The 13133-nt window shown below is 30.0% G+C and overlaps 1 protein-coding gene across 1 annotated transcript in view; it reads right to left on the minus strand.

Moving 5' to 3' along the window:
• LOC108912649 (myrosinase 1-like) overlaps positions 1–3306 on the minus strand; it is an 11221-nt gene extending 7915 nt beyond the window's left edge. The window contains exons 1-3 of the mRNA XM_023455944.1: positions 3263–3306; positions 2867–2949; positions 1277–1477 (exon numbers count right to left, since the gene is read on the minus strand). Of these exons, the coding sequence (XP_023311712.1) occupies positions 1277–1477; positions 2867–2949; positions 3263–3306 (328 nt within the window). The remainder of the gene's footprint in view (positions 1–1276; positions 1478–2866; positions 2950–3262) is intronic.
• Between the last annotated feature and the right edge of the window lie 9827 nt (positions 3307–13133).

Consider the following 13133-nt stretch of genomic DNA (forward strand, 5'->3'; position numbering starts at 1 on the left):
GGGGGCACACTTTAATAAAAATTAATAGGAAGGACTAGTTTTATTTTGACCTCCCCTATACACTCCCGAGAGATTAGGAGGTACTTACCGGACACCCTGTATTTTGGAACAAGTATTATATTTTGAAATAGTCTATAATTGCTAAGTAGTTTTCTTTAACTTTTTTACACATATCTTTGTTCAGGAAAATTCTTTTAGGATTACGTGCTCCTAATATGCCCAGAATATTAAAAGGATATGATAAAACCTGTCGTTGAGAAGAAGGTATTGTTCTGAAAAAAATAAAACTCCTTAATTCTGTATATTATATGCTTGCAATGCGTTTTCGGTAAATATGTTGACTTGTACGAGGAAGATGGCTTATGAATATAAATATTAATTAAGTCTTTTCGTACCTTTAGAACGCGAAACTTGCGGTTGACTGACACTTAAATACAAAAATTTGCACTGGCCTTATTGGGATTAGAAGTTTCTAATAAACCAATTTTAATTAGTTAGTTTATTTATAATTTTATTAATAAATTATTATATTTAGAACAGAACAATAGAACAACAATTTTTTAAAATAATGGCTGATGGATCTCTCTAACAGTAAAAACAAAATAATTAAAATATGCCTTCAATAAAAAAATGTACCAAGATTTTGTTAGATATGTCACGCTCACACATTTTTTTGGCCATTGTAGAAAATTGAGGAAATTTTCACTCAAAATCAGCAAATGAGAATGTCAAAAGCTTATTCTAAATTAAATAAATAATTACCTAAATGAAAAATTGGACATATCTTTTTCATTAGAAGTACCAACCGGGAGTAAATGTACTTGTTCAATTTGCAAAATAACCAATGATGTCGAAATTCCAAGGTTCCCAATAATAGTCTCCGTCATTGATTGACATATTTGTAAACCAATTCAGTAGATTTTTGTCCATAATTATAACAGTTAAGTCACTAGCTCAAGATTCAATAATCTACATCAAACATATTAGAAAATATTTGAATAAATGTGATTCCTTGTATCTCAAAAACGAAGCGATCTAGGACACATATTTATAAGGTAATATTTATTTCATATAATGAGATCTTCTATAGTATAGACTGTTAAATTAAAGTTTGTCTACAAAAATTTGGCTCAACTTGTACACCTACAGGTTAGGTTATTTAAAAATATAATCTACCTAGTCATAACCGCACAAAATAGAGAAAAATAAATGAAGACGGTATTTCATTTGATCTGTGGACGACGAACTAACGTAATTGCAAAAGTATAAAAAATACCTGTAGGAAGTATCCTTGACCAGGATAGAGAAAATCGATAAAAATCAACGCCTAATTCTTTCAACATAGCCACATCTTCTTTGTACTTGTGATAAGAGTCACAAGCTACATCACCATTGTCGTTATTAACAACTATTTCAGGATGAGTGTGCGTATAACGATCCCAAATATTTTCACCTTTGCCGTCTTCATTCCATGCACCTAAAATAACGGATTTATTTTTATAATTAGAGAAAAATCTGAAAATAAGCATATGTTTTATTTCACTTTTCATGACGTCTAAATAGCTATAGGTACCTATATTATTTTTAATTATTTCGTTTTACTATTATATAAAAATAGTAAAATTATTATTAATATTTATGTAGAACATTTTTAGTTTTTAATAATTTTCGCTTTTTATACAGGGCCGCTTTTCATTTTGGAGCCCTATTTTCAAAATACAGGGTGTCAGAATTAAAATTTAAAAGATTATTTTTATTGATAACTCCGGTGATTGCAGATTTAGCACGTATTTTGATCTAACGGACCCCCTATTATTTTTTGAGTACACTTATGCTTTTTTAGATAAAGCGGCGTTTTATTTTATTATTTTCTCTTATATAAAATTTTTATTCAGAGCCTCGTTTACGAGATATTGTAACAATTTTTTATATGCGACATCAATTTAGTCAACGTTAGACTTTAATTTTTGGGAAAAAAATTCTTTTATATGATACCAATACTAACTAAACAACAACAGTTAAAGAAACGAATTGTACGAGGTAAAGAGCACTTTAAGCTGAAACTACATGTTTTGATTTGGGGCTTGCTGTACGAGATTTACAACTTTTTTAGATATGTTAGATTTAGCTCAAATTAAATATCGCTGTTCATGATGATGATCATTTCCATTTTATTCAATGAAGTGAATAAGACGACTCAAATTTTTCATATAACCTCAAAAAATAAAGTCTAACGTTGACTAAATCGATGTCGCGTATTCAAAAAAGTTACAGTATCTCGTAAAATAGGCCCCAAATGAAAATCCTGTAAAAGTGAAAAAATTAAAATAAAACGCCGCTTTATCTAAAAGAAATACTCGGAAAGCATAGGCGTACTCAAAAAAAATAGAGGGTCTATGGGTTCAGCAACCCCCTCCCCTCCATTCGCTCTTTGTTATTTTAAACCTAAATTACACAAAAAGTGTACCGACTTAAGGTCAAAATATGTTATCAATAAAAATCATTTTTAAGAAAAGTCTCATTATTTTATTCTAAAGAATATATAAGAGTTCACATACTAATTTGTAACACCCTGTATATTTAAACTTTGTCTCATATTCAAAAACAGATAAAATGAAAAGATCACCTGATGAGATGAGATGAGAAGATCACCTAATATCAAATCAGTTCAAAATATATTTGAATGTCATGGTATTGAATTTTTAAAGGAACCCCGATAAGCATAGTGTATAATTACATTTAGATGCTTGTATGGTCCATAATAATTGTTCATCAGGAGGTAGTTAGAAGATATGTAATACTAAATATATTTGTTTTATTTTTATTTTTTTTTGTAGTCAACTAATCTTAAAACAATAAAACTTACCCTCTACTTGATAGGCAGATGTGGCTGCACCAAATAGGAAGTCTTCAGGAAAAAGCTTATTATTAGTCTCATTCTGTGCTATGCTAAAAAAATGTTCAAATATCAAATTTATCGGTGATTATCACTGGCTTGTGTTCTCAAGCAATGTTTGAATATTCATTACTATTTCACGTCTTGGAACAGTTCAGTTAATTACTTTACCTGTAAGTAGATGGTGTGACAATGTGAGAATATTAAATATTATATTTTTAATTCAGATGGTTGGGCTTTGATTTCTGAAAAAGCAGTACAGCTATAAATGACATCTACTATGTGACTGCTTTAATAGATATTTTTTATTGAAATACTACAGAAACTAAAAGTTTACTTTGTAAGAGGATGTATTTTACAACTCACCTAATAGCAAACAAACAGCAAAATATAAAACCTCTGAGAGACATGTTTGATACTATTAAATGCTTCGGATTGTGGTCTATATATATGTGTCTTCATATTAATTTATTACAAACAAAATTTACAAGTGCTCTTAGTTTCAAGTAGCTTTTATACATAAAGCGACATTCCTCAGTTTCAAGTACCAAGCTTTCATACATTCATACAACGCAATTCCTTAAAGTGTAAAAATATGTATTTAAATTATTTTCAATAGTATTGACAAAATAATAAATACTGAAATTGATTAAATTGAATTGATTATTATCAAAACATATCTATTAGGTAATTATTCTTGGCAAGATTCCACCAAGCAACATGTTTCGACAACTTTCTTATAGTGAGCAACAGAATCCTTTCGTATCCTTGCGCGATTGGTATTACTGAAGTCTACATGGTAGATGCCGAATTCTTGACTAAAAATTAAAGTATTTAAATTTATTTTGTTTAGTTAACAATTTATACAGGGTGTTTCTAAAAGTCTGGGTATAATTCCATTACATATGCCTCGGGTCAAAATATGATGATCTAATCCAAGTTACTTTAGTTCTAAATTTAACATTGTCCGAGATATAGGTTGTTGAAGTTACAATTTTATTTTACTTTTCACTTCAGTAATAACACATACATAAAACTTCGTATGGAGGAGTTTTCTGACATCAGTAACTAAAATCTGGTATCGAATTATTAGAGAGCACCGCCTACAGTACTTTACATGCATTTAAATTGTCATAACCTTATGTGCCGTGGTGTACTGAATTTTTCTGATTCTCCGACATTTCTTCTAAAACAGGCATACTTGATAAATGCCGTTTTCAACTACCAGTTTTTGGATATTTGGATTTAAAAGTTTCATTTCATAAACTTAGCATTGCGTTTATATCCATTTTATCCAGGCTTAGGACAATTTTTTTTGTAATTTTTATTGTTTTTGGCCCGTTGGCTTCCGTACTCCTGTCGTTATTGACCAACAGATCTTTACATTTTTTATTGTCTTTTAAATATAAAAACACTTAGGTATGCAAAACGACATTAACCTTTTTTTTAGAAAAAACGTGGGAGATTAAAATGAGAATTTATACGTAAAGTACCGGTGACTAAAAAAAAACTAATTTACTGGTAAGTAGCTATAAAATTATTGACATATAAAAACTATTCAGGTGAAAAACAAAACGGAGATATATTTTTTGGAATAGAAAATAATTTTATGAAAGTAAAGGAAAATAATCAGTTCTAAAAATACCTACTTAAGCTGCTCCCTTCGTTTAAAAATTTAATTTTTTATTTTACATACTCATTGCAGCTTTATCAGTATATAATTTATTAATGAGAAAGAGAAAGAGTTTATATAACCAACAAAACTTTATTTCACTAAAAAACTAAACAATAATATAATTCAGTATACACATACGTGTATATGCATAAAAACGTTTAAAATAAACATTAATAAACAAAAAGTAATAAGTATTAAACCGTGCACAACACATGTATAAAAAAAGCTGGTGAAAACCAGAAAACTCAATTTATGTTTGATTTACTTTTCATATTGATTGCATGTAACCTACCATTTCAACAGTAAATTATAAAACATTTTATTCCTCCTGGAATAAATACATCCTCGAGTGAAAATTACCATGTCGTTCAAGCTTGGAAGTACATTATTTAATTATGAAAATATTACATCAGTAGATGTCGAACGGTCGTCCTCTTCAGAATGACCTCGAGACCTAATGCCGTACAAAAATAGTAATATCGAAAGCCAGGATAATTTTTGATTTTCTGAAAATTTTGGCCCGGTTTTTGGTGATTTACTACAGTACGACATTTATACTGCAAGTTTCGGATAGATACGTAGATAACTTTTTTAGTAACGCCGTACGTATCTGCTGATACAGGGGTTAAAAATGTTTCAAGTCATTGAAGAATGTTCGGTATCGATTCCATATGATTATTTAACTCTCCAAATAATTCTTAGCAACTATGCCGTCTAAAAAGTTTTATTTTTTTCGATGAGATCATTAATTCCTGTATGGCAACCACCTTTCTGATAAAATATAACCAAAAATTATCGTACTAAATCATGTCCGGTTATAATTAATAGTACAAATTAAAAAACAAATAAATATATTGTGAAAATTGACTTTTCATAGGTAAGTAAAAAAAAATAAAAAAAAAACGATGCCGTACATTTTTAACTAGTGGATTTTACATAGTTGATAATACGGCATTTACAAATTTTCATCAGAAATATAACATAAAGAATGAAAATTGCAATGCTGCACATATTCGTTGGAATAATTCTCCGAAGATGTAAAGTCCAAAATGAGTTTTATCCTAATTTCAAGAGAAATTTAATATACAGGGTTTTGAGATACAGCGCGTTAAAGTTTCCCGAAAAAAAATATATTTTTCGAATTTTTCTGTAGGTGATGAAGTTTCACCTGTAAGATTTTTATAAATGATTGGCACTGTACGTGTGATCTTTGGAGAATTTTTCAATTTTTTTACTTTACCAGTGACGGAGAAAATAGGGGTCTCCATTGCTTTAGTAAAAAATTATTAGTACGCCACTGGCTTTAAATTTAAAAAACAATATTTTTTGGATTCTCCGTTTAATTTGGGACAAAAAATTATCCTTGTAAGTTTTTCGTAACTATTATCATTTTCAAGTAAAATTTATTTATTATTACTATTACAATAGACCTACAAATTGCAGGTGAATTAACGACAATAAAATAATTACTGTATCAATTCAATAATCAATATTTAATAAAACTATTGAAAATAATTACAGCTGCATAACATCTAACGAAGTTGTTCGAAATGCCCGCCTGCTGCATTAATACACATTTCACATCTTCGTATTAAAGAATTTATCCCCGCGATGATTTCATGTGGCTTCTGCTTGAGATTATCACATGCGTCTATTATTCTTCTCTGCAACTGATTTCTGTCTTCAATTGGTACAGACTAAACATCATCTTTCAACGTACCCCATACATAGTAGTCGAGGGGGTTAAGATCTGGTGATCTAGGAGGCCAAGGCACCGGCCCCTCCACATTAAACAACAGTTCATATGGCAAACGTCCTATCCAGCGGTTCTGATAATTTGCATTCATCCAGTTACGAACTATTTGGCCAGTGTTGAGCTGGAGCTCCATCCATTTGGAACCAACTGCGATATCTTTGGTTTAAGGGAATATCTTCCAGTAATTGAATTGAGTTATTTTCCAGAAAATTAGCAAATGATACTTAATTTATCCTTGGAGGTAATACATAAGGTCCACAAATATTTCCACCTATCACACCTAACCAGATATTAAAACTAAATTCTTGCTGGTATGATCGGCGTCTCACTTCATGAGGATTTTCATGGGTCCAAATATGACTGTTGTGATAATTAAATGTGCCTCTTCTTGTAAAACATGCTTCATCGGTCCATAAAATATTTCGAATAAATTCATTGTTATACTGCCAACGGTTTAAAATCCAGCGACAAAAGCTTAACTTTTTTTCAGCATCTCCTGGATGTAGATCTTGTACGGGATTGAAGTGATATGCACGTTTACGGAAATTGCGATAGCAACGCCAAACAATCTTGAAGAATATCGAAGGCGTCTTACGATTTGAGAAACTCTCGACTTATCAGATTTTTATGTACACTTGTATTAGAATTAGGCAAATTATGTTTAGGCAAGTAAAACATAATAAATAATAAATTCGCATGGTAATATGTCCACGTTATTGTATAGAAATAAGTAAATAAATTTTACTTGAAAATGATAATAGTTACGAAAAACTTACAAGGATAATTTTTTGTCCCAAATTAAACGGAGAATTAAAAAAATATTGTTTTTTAATTTAAAGCCAGTGGCGTACTAATATTTTTTACTAAAGCAATGGAGACCCTATTTTCTCCGTCACTGGTAAAGTAAAAAAATTGAAAAATTCTCCAAAGATCATACGTACAGTGCCAAATCATTTATAAAAATCTTACGGGTGAAACCTCATAACCTACAGAAAAATTCGAAAAATATATTTTTTTTGGGAGACTTTAACGCGCTGTATCTCAAAAAGTAAACATTTGTCGGGTATAGTTTATTTAGCAAACTAACATTATTTTTTGATAATGTATTGGTTCTTGAAGTTTAATAAAAAAAGTGGACCACCCTGTATATACCGTAGAAATTATCTTTAAGATTAAAAAAATTGTGTATTAGAAATTTAATGACGTGCAAGTAAGTATTATTTTTAAATAAATATAATAATAAACGATTAATTTTCACTCAATATTCATGAGAATTCCTATATTAAATACTTACATTTAATATATATTTTGAAGTAACGGTACCCTCGCATTTGCATATTTGCAACTTCTATTAACATTTGTTTGAACAATTTATTTATGCGAAAATTGTGATAAAGCCATTGGCATACAATAAATGTTTAAAATTAGTAAAAATAATTTAAAACTGCAATTGTTGACAGAAACAACTTTGTTGTGGAAAAAAAATTAATATACAGGGTGGTCCTTAAGAAATTGTACATAGACGTATGGTAGGTTTGTGACTTTAAAATATTACGATTTGAGCCAACTTGCCTTAATAAAATATTGATAATGAGAAAGATACAGGGTGTTAAAAGTGAAATTTCAAAATTTATTTTTCGCAATAACTTAAACGTTTTTGGACATTTATACAAAAAAATTTTAAACTGGGGGTTTTTTGATATGGGAAATCATAATTTGGTATCTAATTTAATGTATCTTTTAGAGGGCGCCACATAAACCACATGTGTGGCATAAATCTACGCTAAACTTTTTTGCCTATCAAGGTAGCGCTTGGTAAAAAAATATTAAAGGCACAGCATTGTAAGAACAAAAATGCAACAAAAATACTTGTTAACAACCTCTAAACTTAACGGTTTTCGAGATAATCGAATTTTAAAAATCGGCTGCATAATTCTTCTTTAATTAATTACGAGAAATATTAATGTAGAAGTCGTATACGCTTATCATGTTTTTAAATCAACAGGATGAATATTAACGTAATAGTAGGAGTTGACGTCAAAAATTAAAAAAAATTATACATATTAAGAAAAGAAAAAACTAAGCTAACTAACATTACAAGTTTAATTATGTCAAAGTAAGTGTTCGATATGTCCACCATTCTCTTCGATGCATTTATCCATACGTTCCATAAAAGATGATCTCATATTAAATAACATGATTGGTCCAAAAGAAACTGCAGTTGCATTTATTTCTTCTCAAAGTTGGCTGCGAGTATTTATGGGACTTTTATAAACAAGCTGTTTCATTGCGCCCCATATGCCAAAATCGAGAGGATTAAAATCTGGGCTACGTGCTGGCCAAGGGAAATTACTACCACGCACAATTCAGCGTTCAGGAAAGTTGGTATTTAAATGTTCTGACTTCTCTCATATAATGAGGAGGTGCACCGTCTTGTATAATCCACATATTTTGCCTGAAATTTAGTGGCAATTCTTCCAAAAGATCAATGAAGTCATTTTGTAAAAAATGTAAGTAGTTCTCACCATTCAAAGTATGCGGGAAATCGTATGGCCCTAAAAAATGGTCACCAATGATCCCACACCATACATATATTTTGAATTCGTGTTGAAAATGTCTTTTTCTTTTAAAATGAGGATTTTCAATTTCCCAGATTAGATTATTTCTTAAATTAAAAATACCACGGCGGCTAAATGTTGCCTCGTCCGTAAATGATATTGTATTAATAAAGGTATGTGGGGTCAAGATTTTGCCTACTTCGGATATCACTTGCAAATTGGTATCTTAATGGTAGATCTGCTGGCAATAAAATTTTGCACAGGCGTAAAATGGTAGGGGTGATATTTATCGAGGTTTAGTCTTTTTAAAACTGAAGTTTTACTGATACTAACTTGAAGATCATCTGCAACGTGAACCAATTTCATCTTCTTGATCAGGCGTAATGATTCTCGGTCGGCCTAAAGTATCACGTTTAGGACGAAATGAACTACTTTCGCCTAAATTCTTAAATAGATTTTCAAATGTTTGGTGATTAGGTTGTAGCCTGTTTGGATATAGCTATTCTGAAATATTCCCATTTCGCAGCACGTCCGTTGAAATATTGCTGGCAGTAAATAGTAACCATATTTCTCATTTCTGTATTAGAAAAATTATTGTCTCGGCATTTTCTGCTATTCTTTAATTATCTGAAATATTCAATTAAAACTTTTTCAAACGTCATAGATCATGAAAACAAGAATGTTTAGCTGTTAAAATCATTCGTGACTTCCGTCTACTACGTTACTATTTCTCGTAATGAATTAAAGAATTATGCAGCCGATTTTTAAAATTCGATTATTTCGAAAACCGTTAAGTTTAGAGGTTGTTAACAAGTATACATTTTTGTTCTTACAATGCTGTGCCTTTAATAGTTTTTCCCAAAAGAGGGCTACCTTGATGGGCAAAAAAGTTTAGTGTACATTTATGCTACACATGTGGCTTATGTGGCGCCCTCTAAAAGATACATTAAATTAGATACCAAATTATGATTTCTGATACCAAAAAACCCCAGATAATTTATTTTTGTGTAAATGTAAAAAATTTTCAAGTTATTGCGAAAAATAAATTTTGAAATTTCACTTTTAACACCCTGTATCTTTCTTATTATCAATATTTTATTAAGGCAAGTTGGCTCAAATCGCAATATTTTAAAGTCACAAATCTACCATACTTCTATGTACAATTACTTAAGGACCACCCTGTATAAGCTTTTCAAATCTATAAAATTAATAATTTTTATATCGACATATGGTTTTTACTTTAAAAATTATTTTACATCTTAAATAATGTATTAGCAGCAATGCCGACCATTTTTCAATGATCGGAAACCATAAGGGTCAGAATATAGGGGTTTGCATCCAGGGTTGTTGTTCACTCCTGTATCGACAAATATGTACGGCATTACTGAAAAATATTTCTATATGATATTGTAAGTCTTATTATAGAAAGGCCGTACAGTCGTAAATAATTTGTATGAAGGAGAAAACAGTAGTAGAAATAAAATCAATTCTTGCAAGTAATACTTATTTGCAAAAATATATTTCAAGCCATTTAGAAGCATTTTTTTGTACGGTATTTTGTTTTTGTTGATTATTGTTGTCCGTATTAACAAAATATATTAATGCCGTACAAAAATTTTTCACCGTGAAATCCTACTTTTCAGAGGGAAATTAATTTTCCTATAGTAGGCACATGTTTCATGAAAAATGTATGGCATGGCCAAAAATGTCATTATTTTATAAAATAGAATTAAAATTAGTGAATTTGATGTTGGTTTAAATCATCCCCATACGCTATTTACAAATAGAAGGTTGCACCCTGTATTCCTAACCCCTGTATCAGCAAGTACGTACGGCATCACTTAAAAATTTATCTATGTATCAATCCGAAACTTGCAATATAAAGTACTGTATTGCTATTTTTGTACGGCATTATGTCGAGGTTCATTTTTTTTTTGTATAACCTTAATACCTTTGCCGAAAACCACCCCCCTTTGGTGGACAGGTTTAGTTTACCTGTGTACTCACCTGTATCAACAAGAATTGACGGCATAGTTTATAAAGTTATTGTTATATGTGGTAGTATTGATTTATAAGTAATTCGTGCTGGATCAAATGACTCCTTGAAAATTTCCGATGGGCTTGTAGTCTATATGACAAATTCTTCGTACACAAACTTTCAAAATACCAGTCAATTTACTTCTCCAAATACGGCTAACTGATTTTTCTGACAAACACTGTCATGAATGATATTTTATTAATTTATTTTATGAATATTTTATTTATTTATTTTATTTGCACTTTTTATAACGTATACATGTTGAAAAATATATAAAAATTTGATAAAATAAAAAAAAACAATTATTTTTATGGAGCTGCACATCTCTTAACGAGTATTTTTTTATAATTTTATAGTTTAGTTTATAAGTTTTATAATACCGAAATTGTCCCAGTGATCAATTTTTGAAGTGGGCTGGCGACAGTTCTCTTGTCTAAACTTTCTGATGCCTAAAAATTTCTATTAACTTGTCTCAAAGTTACAACAAATTCGTTTTTTTATCAACAAATTGTGAACTATTAAATCATTTTATACCGAAATGATACCAGCAACAAATGTTTTGAAAAACTGCTATTAAATTACGTATTTTAACGTCAAGGACGTAGTTAAAATTTTAACCTCCCATTGTTTAACCCAATACTGTATTCTATAAAATTTTAATGGGCTTATTTTAACCAAATATGTTAAAATTTAGCAAGACCAAAATAGATGCTATTAAAATTTAACCTGGCTTGAAAAATGGTATAATTGATCTCTATTATTTATAAACGTTATAATGACCCTCCAAATTAAATCATTCCAAGCTTTATTCGCGGCCACAATTTCATGTGGCTGCAATTTGTTGTTTAGCAAAATATTGTTGATTTCCAGAACCAGAAAGTCAACAATTAACTGAAACTGTTTTTTGGCATGCGCCCCACGCATCTTTTTTTCATCCACTATAACTCGACTAAATCACAAGAATCTTATAAATTGGTTACTAAAAGATAAACAAATTTGTAATAATACAGCAATCGGGGTTATATTATCACAAATACGTCTTTTACCTATAGATATATAAATATATTCTATGCTTTTACCTGACTGCTAACTTCACTAACACTGAAAAATTAACGTATGGCTGATACAATTATTTTAACTGGGTCGTTAAAGAAACTTATACAGAATACCAGTTGGAGTTATTATTTTTAGCGGTATGTATATGTATATAGTATAATATAATATANATATACAAAAAAATTTTAAACTGGGGGTTTTTTGATATGGGAAATCATAATTTGGTATCTAATTTAATGTATCTTTTAGAGGGCGCCACATAAACCACATGTGTGGCATAAATCTACGCTAAACTTTTTTGCCCATCAAGGTAGCGCTTGGGAAAAAATATTAAAGGCACGGCATTGTAAGAACAAAAATGCAACAAAAATACTTGTTAACAACCTCTAAACTTAACGGTTTTCGAGATAATCGAATTTTAAAAATCGGCTGCATAATTCTTCTTTAATTAATTACGAGAAATATTAATGTAGAAGTCGTATACGCTTATCATGTTTTTAAATCAACAGGATGAATATTAACATAATAGTAGGAGTTGACGTCAAAAGCTTAAGTGTATTATTTTTCTGATTACAAGATCAAAATTAGGTGTAAAACATTGAATTAAAATCAAGCAATTAACTGAACCTACCTCACAAGTAAAAAGCTTCGTTAAAAAAGGTGTGTTAAAAAATTGTGTGAAAATCTATGTGCCTAGTTTGTCGTTTTAGAGACCTATAATTTAGATTTTATTCAAATTTCAAAACTTTGTTAGAAACTGATTTGAGAAAACATACCTAAATATTTAAAAGTTCAAATATGTAGCAAACGATCATTTTGAGTACTACAGTTTTCTATAACTAGCATTGTTTAATTTAATTCTGATTTTGATTAATTTCAAATTTGTCAAATAATAAGTCACAAGGAAAGTTTTAATACATTATATGTTTTTAAGCAAGCAATTTGGGTTGGGGCGTATGCGATTAATTGGTTTTGTTTGACCAGAGGGTGCAAACTCTTAAAAGTTTTGCACCTGACGATGACCCATTCTGTATATTTTAATTTTTGATGAACATTGTGTGTATGTGTGTGTGTGTGTGTGTGTGTGTGTGTGTGTGTGTGTGTGTGTGTGTGAATTAGATAAGTCGGTAAGGTCGCTAAGAATAAAAGTTTTG

The sequence above is a fragment of the Anoplophora glabripennis genome, unplaced genomic scaffold, assembly GCF_000390285.2.
Source record: "Anoplophora glabripennis isolate ALB-LARVAE unplaced genomic scaffold, Agla_2.0 scaffold1016, whole genome shotgun sequence".
In the NCBI taxonomy this organism is placed as follows: Eukaryota; Metazoa; Arthropoda; class Insecta; order Coleoptera; family Cerambycidae; genus Anoplophora; species Anoplophora glabripennis.